Genomic DNA, 10,934 nt, shown 5'->3' with positions numbered 1-10,934 from the left:
GTGAACTGCAGACCAAAGAGATGAGTTAATTTACCATAGCGTTGATACAGTAGGTAAAACTGTGTCTGATAGAGCATACATTATATTTGCAGTTGCAGCTCTTTTTCCAAAGTATTGACTGTACCGATTGCGAATTAGAAACACAACCGTTTCTGCAATGAGTATCAAAGTCAATGGAACAAAATCTGGTCCTAAGATTTGGTATTTTGTACAAACTCCACTTTTTTGTAGACAGTATCCCTCTCTCACCTTTATGAACAAGTCAAACCTTGAGAACCGACCTTACCACCTCCTTCAGAGCGCGCCTCGTGTTTGCCTGTGAGGCAGAGCACCGAGGTAACCCGGCTGGCCTAATTGTCATTGTTGAAGCTGGATTTTTTTCAAGCTGAGGTTTTCAAAATAAGCTTCTAAGCCTAACAACTGAACAGGTTATTCAGAACCCAAACACAAGCGGTTCTTACGCCCTAATTATGGTGCTTTCTCAACTTCTCACCCATCAGAGGATACACGTCTCTTCTCGCACGTAAGAGGCCGGAGAATGCCTGTGACCGAGTGTGATACTGTTAACAAGAGAATTTAATTGAGAAACATTTTTGCGTCTCCTGTTAGGTGTAACTCCTGGTTATGTGATATATGTTCATGGGTGACAGGAAAATTATGCCTTACATCTGTAGGGACGTGTAAATGCCTCATTAAGTTTAATGATTATCTGTTAAAAGGGTGGTTCCACAAGAAAAGCTTTGCTACTGAAAAATAGCAGTGACACAAGGAAACAATACTGCAGCTGCACCATCACTGACCTTGCTGAATTAATTTCACCTGTCCAGATATATTTTAACAAACATATTAAAGGTTATATTATTAAAAAAATGCATGAATAGGTTACACCATGAAAAGGTTTAAGCAGCCCACAAAATCCAGCACAGACTATATTTTCAGATTTGAGCTCAGTTCAACCTGAACTTGCATGTTCACTCATAGAGGGGGAGAGCAGAAGGTGGAAGAGGAAGAATATAGTCATGAAACACGACACAAATTTTTTTTTAAACTTTTGTTCAATCAAAAACTACAAGCATCTTCAACAGATTAAAAACCAGTAGTATATGAATCTGATTCCAATATCATCTATAGCAGGGAAAAAAACCTCAAACACAACAGCAGCAGCAGCATTTTCCTGGATGTGGCAGGAGAATAAATTAAGATATCTAACAATAAAAAAAGCTCTCAAGAAAAACTATACTGTCCCATTTACAATGACAGATGACAGCTCAGTCTTACAGCTAAACAAGGTTTATACAAATGTGGGAAAACCAAAACATTATCAACTCCTGCTCACAGTGAGAAGTGCTTAAAGAAACAAAGCAGAACCTTCATACTGCCAAATACACATTTTGACACATGCTATTAAACAAAAAAGTAACCATTTTATTATATTTAACATATTTACATAATATTACAAATTTAAGTACTGTAACTCCATCATCACATGACAATAAAACCTCCATACAGGCAAAAGCAGCACATGAAAGAGACACTCCAGAACAGTAAATCTTTGGTACTCAAAATATAGTTCAAGATGCAGCATTAACTCAATCAATACAGGGCACTAAGCACAGACGATGACGTGTAGATTTACCACAAAACTAAGTTTAGCTACGGCTTTCATTCTTTCCCAAGGTTGATTGCTGGACTCAGGAACTGCTTAAAAGCTTTACAACAACTTTAGGATGGTTCTAAACAAAGGCTGCTGAAAACGACTGATGCATTTCTTAATTTGTACTGAATTAAACTGCTTCTTCTCAGAACTATATGACAGCAAAGCACTAAACACTTCACAGACCCAAAGCCTAACCCTCTACCCCTTAAGCAGGCAAAACTGTGAAAGAATCAACTTTGTCTGCTTAAGGAGATAGGATCAGGCCCATGGAAGCCAATAAAACTGCATGGCAGAACGTGATCAGAGACAGTATACCCCAGTCTACACTGCTGTACAAATCATTTACAAAATGTTTTACGTGTGATCTACATATTTACAAATGCTCTGCATTGTTCCATCAAATAACGTGCTCAACAAATCACAGTTTACATAATTTTGAGGTAAATCCTTGAAACATTAGAGCATCATCTGCAAGGCTGAATCTCGCCCACAAGTGCAAGACTTGAGCGGCAGGTCCCCTCTGCGACCTGGGCGCACGGCGGCGCACGCGGGGCGCAGCCGGTGGGCGAGATGGCTGCAGAGAGGAAGGACTGCTGCGAACCCTCCGTGCTGTGCTTAGCTCTTCCTGATGGCCAGGAGGCCAGAAGAAGCAAAGAACATTGGGAGCAGCCAAAAGGAAGCTGAAACGCCTACTGGCACAGATTCTGCTCTGTGCAAGAAGAACGGACCTTATCCTGCTTGCAGGGTGGGAAAAAATGGCAGTGCTAACCCGCGCCGTGTCTGTGCACACAAATGGCAAGATGCCCACATGAAAAGGAGACAGGGAAAAGCAACAGAGAACATGGGATAGGATGAATTTGCTTTCTTGATTGGTCCTATTGAAGGAGGAAAACATTAGCCTAGAGGAAAAATGCAGTTAGGAGCTTTTTAGTTTCTCACAGGTTTAAGCTGAGTTAGAAAATATTTAAATATTAGAAACTGCACATCTGAAGACATCACCCACATTTATTTTAGTTTTTAACTACAGCAGTTTTGACACTTCATATGTATTAAAACTCAGCCTCACCAAAGCAGGGAAACCACTTTATGAGCCCTGCTGATTTCAAGCTAGCTAACCTGGACACACACATTTCCTTGGGGATGTTCGTGACCCTGCAACAAGACCACTCACTCATTGCATTTCCATTAAGGTCCCAGGAAAGAGGAGAGGAAAGGACACAACAAAACCCTGCAGGGTGCCTTTGCTCTACCTTGTAAGTGCACAAAAGGTGATAGAAACTCCTGTCTAACGGAGAAAAGACAGCTTAGAACTGAAAGCATCCAAAAGTTCATCTGAATCAACCAAGGGCTTAAAATATGACGTTCAGTTTTACACTTGAGAAGTGACACCATCTTGCCTACACTACTGCATGTAATCAAAAAAAGAAATCTTACTTTTTCTAAGACTACCTTTTATCATTTACTTCTTTAGACCCTACAGATCCAATACATGCACAGGAACAAAGAGAACTTTTTTCTGGTTAACACCTGCACACAGCTGTTAACTAAATTCTTACTGCAAAGTTAAATCCTACCAACATTCACAGCCCCTCTGTGGCTGCATTAGTATGCCCTGCTACAGAATAGGACTACAATATTTATTTAATGTTGATGCTGGAGCTTTTAAAAACACATCTTGTCATGAATAGCCTCGGTTGTACTTCCATGGTCAGCTGCTCATATGAACCCCCCCACACACACACACAAAAAAGCTTTGGGATGAAAAACAAAGAAACCCACGATTCCACTTTGTAGATGCCCTTTCAAGCAATACCACATCACTACACCTTTTTCAAATGCTGTCTTTAAACAAATCCTTACAAAATCTAGGCAAGACCTCAAAGACGTTAGTTAACTAATTATATATGCATGAATGCTACTCATATTTACTACATTTACATTTCCTTCAGAACGTTTTTGTGAGCGTAAAACTGTTTGTAAGGTGATAAGTAAGGTAGTTTGATGTTTCAAGACAAGTCTACTGACTACACTTTATGCACACCGGAATGACTCAACTCTGTTTTCTGCATGCAGTGATAAGGAAAAATAAGCCTTCATCTCCTTGTACCATCACAGATGTTAGCTAGAAGAAAGAGTTTTATTAAACATTCAGCCATAGCTAGTATTCATGGTGTACTACCAGGGTGAAATGAAAAGGAGCAGAAAGAAATTTGTTTTCCAGAGATCTTCTGGGAAGGCGAGGGTTGGACTTTGTACTGATCCCCAGTGATGGCAAACTGGCAGGTTGTTTCTTGCACAGCTCTGGGCAAGGTAATAATCTGTCAGCACAAACTTCTGTAGAAATCCCGACATTAAGACTGGAAGGTTCAGACAGACAAAAATGCTGCTGTTTAAATACTTAACAAGACCAATAATACTTTGCAGATATTAAATTCTACAATCCCTGAAATTGCTGGTCAGTAGAGGAAAGTTTTTAATTCATTCATCCTCTTCAACATAAGTTGATGGAAACCAGCCCACCTAAAAAGGGAAAGAGCAGAACAAAATAATATATGAGATGCACAGTTTTTCAAAGAGCCAATCTAGGTAAAACAAGGATGGGTCTGTTTAGTAAATATAAGATTTAAAGATAAACTTGACTGGCCTGCCATAGTTAGGGAAATTACCCTTAACAGAAGAATAAATTACAGATAAGATGATTTGGAGACTAAATCCCCTTTCCTCCTAAAAAAAACAAAAAACACACACCCACCTCTTGCCCAAATCAGAAATCTGGGCATTCAAAAGAAAGGCTAGAAAAGCTAAGAGCAGGAACAGTTTTACTGCAGGCAGGATGCTGCAGTCTTCTGAATGGGCAGTTAAATTTTCCACAGGCTTCAGTCAGGTCCAGGGAATCCTCTTACAAATAAAATAGTGACTGATTGTATTGTGTTGCTATTGCATTGCATGCAGTTAAATCCCAGTGCAGCCAACAGGATTTTTAAATAAGAGAGAGCTGGAAGGCAGAGTCCAGCATTTTACACTTCATAAGGGATAAAGCTATCGCCATTCTGAAGTTATTGATGTGTCAAGTAAGGATTATATTAGATATACAGAGAAGCAAAGTCATATTTTTTATTGTCTAATCTATTTGCTTTATTTTTTTTTACTCTGACCTCTTTATTCCTAAGTCAATCTAACACTGAAGAAAGACCCCCAAACCAACCCAAACCTCGAGCACATGAAAGGAGTGACTGCGCAAGCTTTGTTGGCCACCTCGCCGAAGCACCCCAAGACCGCAGGCGAGCTGACAACAGGCAGCACGCTGGGGGGGCGCAGCTACCCTAGAATGATAGCCTCAGTTTTCTTCACATGCAAACTGTACATGGCATGATTACTATTTCTTCTTTTTCCCTAGTTCTTCTTGTCTAAGTGACTGTTTCACTTTAAAATCACAAGTAGACCCATGTGCAAAAAAGAAAAAAGTTCCAAAAAAGGTTCCCCAAATAACACAAAGCAGTAAATCCGCACATATCCTGCCCTATCTACTTCAGCCAGATCTGCAACTTTCCTCCCCAGCCTCCAGGCAATCTGCTTTCCTGTGCCCCACTCGCAAAGCAGGAGGGGTCCGCCTGTGTGCCTGCGCGTCCCCGCTTCGGCACGGGGACAGCAGCCGCGGGACCTCTGACCCATCTGCGCTGAGGAGCGGCAGGATCAGACCAAAACGGGATAGGCGGTAGAGGTCAAAAGTGAAGCTTCACTTCCATGCAACCAAAACTACACAAGTCTCAGAGTGCAGTGTAAAGTGACCTTGTAAAAATCCCTGCTAGATATGCCATTTCACACGAAGCGAGTTGTCAGAGAGCAAGAGGAGCCGCCTTCTATAAAACCACGGCAGCGGAGGGCACAGGAACGGTCCCGTGTTTCCCTGCTCGCCAGGCTGCCCCAGCAACTCCACCGCATCCTGACGTTCAGCCTGGTTATTCTCATAGCAAGCAATCGCATCCAAATACTCAGCCCACTAGAGCGCACTAATCAGCCCAGCTCAGCCAGCTGCGGGGAAAGCCGATCAGGAGCTCTGCCTGGCTCTTAGGAAACACAGGGGGACATGTTGTGCCTTGCAAATTCAAGTATAAGGCAGCTTACGATGCAGGAACACACCTTTTCACAAAATCCCTGTTAGTGAAGGCAGCACAAGATAAGAGAAAGAAAAAAACGTACCCTTCCATTTACTTCACCTCTCCACCAGCCATTCGCGCTCATCTTTGTATAAATTTTTACAACGTCCCCTTTCAATAAGGACAGCTCTCGCATGTCTCTGGCGCAGAAGTCATACCTGGCTATGGCAATGCCTATCACCTTTGGGCTTAGCACTGAAATGAAACAGAAGAAGTTGATATTATTAGGGTTTGTTAATTGAAAGCTATTACAATAACGTAAATAACAGTATTGTAAAATAAAAACAATGCTTTCATGACAACATACACTGGCATTAATTTTATGCAAATGTGAAAGCACCTGCACTAAAGAGGTCAAGCAGCTTTTTCCATAGGTCAGTGCTGTACGAGCTGAAAGGATTTTATGTGCTTTGTTATAGTTTTTTATTTTTAGAAAAAAATACTCAAACTAGATAAGCCATAAAGAAAATATTGCCCCCTCCCCCCAAATTGCTAAATAGACATGAAATTATTACATTTTTGTGCTTTATAATAGAACTTGCTGCCAGGCACATACATCAACATATTTTACAGGTCACTAGTTTCTCTCCAAAGGAATTAATAGCATTTACACAGTTGATTTAGCTTTAAACCTCTAATGAAGCAAAACAAACAGATTAAGGTGCTGTTCTTACAAAAACAACTCCCAAGTTAAGTATTAATCCACATCAAATTGGAAGCTAATGTCCGCATGAACAAAAAAGTAAAGCATTTCCGCAGCAAATTTGTACAGATCCCTTGTTACAATCTGTACGAGCACTGCCTCATGTAATCCCACTCTTCTCAGGAGTTTCTTCTGTAAGTCAAAAAAAAAAAAAAAAAAAAAAAAAAAAAAAAAGACCAACGAATTTGTTCTGCAAATCTTGTCACACAGAGAAAAGTCATAGGACTTAGGTGCACAAGTTTTTTTTCCTCAGGTTTCAGTGAAATTAATGCTTAAAAATTTTAAGCTACATCAATATACAAAAAGAAAGAAATACCACTAAAAATCCCCCCCAACCTGTCACTTATAGAAACTGATGATGGTTTTAACTGTGCTGTAGAGTGTCCCAAGTCGCAAAAGAAACCCTCCACGCTTCCAAAGAGGGGAACGTGGGCACAGAGCACCCGAGAAACTTAGGCCTTTAGCTTGAGCAGTTTAGAAAAAACATGTACTACTATAGAGCACTTTAAAAATTGGCCAAAGCATTCTGTTTTGAAACATTTTCTTTCAGCTGATGCCACTTGCTTTTGTGGTTGTTCCCTACGTAAGTCACCACAGGCAGGAGCGTACCAGCACAAGGCAGCTTCCTACCGAAACGATTTCGGAAGAATTCACGATATGGTCACGAGGGAAGATTTCACGTGAGGTACAGAAAATCATCATCTTTCTCAGAACCATTAGCCAATTTCTTAGAGCTTCCCAATCATCATTAGGAAGTATGACTAAGATTCTAGTTTTATCTGTGCCTTCAATAATTGATTAGTAAAGGTTCGTAACAAGTTGCTGCCGTCTTTGATTTAAATCGGGAACACAAAACACGGCACATGAACTAGAAAAACTCGACAGTTCCAGCTCTGCTTGTATTTAAGGTTTCCTCTGGCCCCATCTGGGACACTGAAGGCATATTTGACAGAAACTTTTGCATAATAATGTCAAATATATAAAAACATTATATATTCAATTAATTTTAACTTACAGAAGTATTTAATACAGATTATTTTAAAATAACAGTAAAATATTCAGTTTAAATAATTATTACATCCATGGCAAAAAATGAAATGCCTAAAACCCAACTTTTGGGTGTCTTTTGACACATGACAAAAGATTATGTCTTTCTAACATATCATTCTAGTTTACTCCAACATTTCAGACTGCGTATTTAGGGTACGCTTATTAGATATTTGGAATAAGATATAAATACGCCATATAAAGGAGAATCACCACCTCAGCTTAGTGCTCTTGTTCACAGTATGAAGATGCTGCAAAGCCTAGGCCAGAGGTTAAGTACATTGAAGTTCAGGCATGCTTCTCCTTTCCAAGCAAGTCAAATATAGTCACTATTTGCTTGGATGCTGACGTCAATATTATGTCCGATAGCTTACTGGCATTTCGGTAATCAATTTTGCAGGGAAAGAGCCCTGCGTGGGCAGCAGTTGCTTCGGAGAAAGCAAGAGCAGCGAGCGGCTGTGGCTTGGGGGGCCGGCAGCGCCGCGGGCAGGAGCAGGGCCGCCCGGCGGGCAGGGGGCTGCGGAGCAGAGCACCGCCCCACGCGCCGCACGGCACACGAAGGGCAAAGAGAGAAGAAAACGCGAGGCAAAGAGCAACAAACGTCGGCAAAGACGGAAGGAAAGAACTGGGGTGGGGGTGGGGGGGAAACGTGGAGGAATAAGAGGGAGGACACTGAGGAAACACGGGACAGAAAAAGAACGGGAGGCAGATTTGGGGGAAAAGAAGGAGGACTTCAGCTGTTTTTCAAGTTGTGAAACCAGAAAGGAAGAGGGGACAGAAACAAATCAAAATCATAAATCGTCACGGACTTGAGCCAGAAAGTAGCAGAATTTAGATTAATTGGGGGGGGGGGGGGGGGAGCACAACTGGAAATATATAGAAAGAAACCAGATGAGTGAGGGAACCCAGGAACATGGCCTGGTGCCAATTTTGGAAAGAAGACAACCCCATCTTTCTGTCTTCCCATTATCACAAAAACACCTTGAAGAGAGACTAGCAGCCCTGAAGTCCTGATCCGAGCTGCCCCAGGATAAACGAACCTTGCAGGAAAGCAGTCAGCATGGGGAAGCCATCTCTGCACAGATGGGAGGGAGAAGAAATACCGAGTGGAGGAGAGAAAGATGGTAGCTGCAGGGAGGGTGAGGGGCAGAGACTGAAGGGGATTAGTGGTAGAGACTGATGGAAAGAATGTGCCCAACAGGACAATGTGAATGAGAAATTAAATTTTAAAAAAGTAAGCCACTGAAGAAGCAGTGGTAAATGAACCTTCTGTATTAGGGAGGAGAGACTGGGAGGATGAATAGGAGACAGAGTGAGAAGGCCGAGGCAAGTGAATGAAAGGTATATGCATGAATGAGAAAAAAACACTTTTGCTTAGCCTAGCCTTTCCTTCTGCACACAGGAGGTAAAGAGAAGAGAGGGCACTGCCGTCAATTTTGGCTCATCCTAGAGTCTGTGGGAAGAGCTTCTCGCTGGCAGTAACACAGATGTGCCACAAATGAATTTTAATATGAGCTTGGGCCAACGACAAAGCAACTGGGGCGCAACCAGAAGAGGCTCCAGGGGCTCACAGCAGGCTGGTCCAGCTCACATTTCTGCCTGTGCTTAAGCTCCCCAAGGGTCAATGGATCATTATCACAGCCTGTGAGCAGTTACTCCTCCCTCCTTGTGGTAAGGCCTCCTAGTAACTCTGCAGCCATATCCCCTAAGGATTGCTCCTGTGTATTAGTCTCCACACTCCTTACAGCAATGTAACATGTACTTGCAGGGTTTAACCAAACCTCAGTTGCATTACACAAGCACGGGCAGGACTGCCAGGAGCGCTCAGCGGCGGCTGCCTTAACCCCTTCTCCAGTGTTCCCAACTTCCACGTCAGCAGAACTAAGTCAGCTCTGAAGATGCTTTTGAAAAAACCACTTACAATATTATGCAATAATTACTTGTTCATTTAATGTAAGCAGGTTCTCAAATATTTTAAAAAGAGATGATTTCACTATGAACATAAAGTAATGTAGCCTATCTATCCAAATATGAAATCCCTTTCAACCAGATAGATAAGCTTAAAATAAAACTTACTAGTCAATATTTTCATCTACTATTTTGTACTTTTTATAAGGAAGCACCTTTCACAGCATATTGTGATGTGCAAGATACTGAATCCTTACTTATTACAGTTACTTAAGGAGTTTTCTGATAAAGCAGATTTTCATAGGAAAAATTAATATAATTATGATTTGTTGAAATCACAGATGGGAAGGCATGGGGCATATGTGATAGGCATAGTAACCCTGAGTCTTGACTGTTGGCCTGTCATTGTAGGCCACTTACTGTGTAGGACCTACTGGCCTGGAACGCTCTTCCAGCTCCAGCAAGAATGAACTTTATCATTAAGTACTGTGCAACTGAATGGAAGAGAGGTCCTCTTCCACCCCGACCAAAGAGGTGACTGCCATGTGCTCACTGAATTTACCTACAATAAAGGACCAAAACTTAACTTCTTTGCACTGATTCAAATCAGATGACTGAGCTTCAGTCATCCCAGCTGGATGTCATGGCCACAGGGTAAATGGCTGTCACACTAGCTTTCTTTTCATCTTTTCTACAGATGTTTCACTTTATATAAATAAATGTTAACTGGATGAGTGCCTTAAAGCTTGAATTCCCAGTCACTGCTGTGACTACTGCATGGGAGCAAGCATCCACCCTGAAGAAATATTTAACTCCATAGAAGGAGACAGGGATGGAAGAAAGCAACTCCCAGACACCAGAGCGCTGAGGGCTAAGCCATTCGAGAGCAGCGTAGGACACTGAGACTGAGGTCCCTGGCACGAACCGAGGGAGGGCTCAGCAGCAACACGCTCGGCCCAGGCGAGCCCACCGCCCGCTGTGCTAGTGAGCTGCCACCTACGTTTTTGCCCACAGAAACGATGGAAAGCCCTCGAAACCCTGCCGAGAGCATAAAACACTGCAGGCCACCTTTGTGTGCAGGAATAAAACGTGTTGCCTACTCGGACCTTCTAGTCAGCTCTTGGTTACGACTAAACCTGGCTTCACAAACACGAGGCACCTTCCTCTGCCTCGCACGAGAGCCGGCCGCAATCCCGATCTGCGCAGCCTCGGCCAAGCGCTGCCGGCTCGGCGGAGGGGAGCCAGTGCGGCGCGAGCCAACGCTGCACCCTCGGCGGCGGCAGCAGCAGCTCCTCCGTGCGCTCCGCCCGGGCATCTCCCCTCCCACTGCCAAGTCCTTTGGGAACTGCCGGCAGTGCGGCGCACCTCTTTGAAGGCTACGTCTTAGAGACCAGAACAAGCCACAACCACCCTGGTGCGCTAATTGAGACTAGCAGTGCCGCTGCTTTAAACATTTTTTTGC

General features: G+C 42.7%; 1 protein-coding gene across 2 annotated transcripts in view; it reads right to left on the bottom strand.

Moving 5' to 3' along the window:
* Positions 1–1,404: 1,404 nt before the first annotated feature.
* The window catches only part of VAV3 (vav guanine nucleotide exchange factor 3), a 172,880-nt gene continuing 163,350 nt past the window's right edge, over positions 1,405–10,934 (bottom strand). For both annotated transcript variants that reach the window (XM_064515807.1, XM_064515808.1), the window contains exons 26-27: positions 5,858–6,009; positions 1,405–4,177 (exon numbers count right to left, since the gene is read on the bottom strand). In XM_064515807.1, coding sequence (XP_064371877.1) covers positions 4,136–4,177; positions 5,858–6,009 — 194 coding nt within the window. In that variant the 3' untranslated portion in view covers positions 1,405–4,135. The remainder of the gene's footprint in view (positions 4,178–5,857; positions 6,010–10,934) is intronic.

Source organism: Dromaius novaehollandiae, chromosome 8 (assembly GCF_036370855.1).
Source record: "Dromaius novaehollandiae isolate bDroNov1 chromosome 8, bDroNov1.hap1, whole genome shotgun sequence".
NCBI lineage: Eukaryota > Metazoa > Chordata > Aves > Casuariiformes > Dromaiidae > Dromaius > Dromaius novaehollandiae.
Note: the sequence above shows the minus strand (reverse complement) of the source record. Positions and strands in the feature narration are given on the sequence as shown.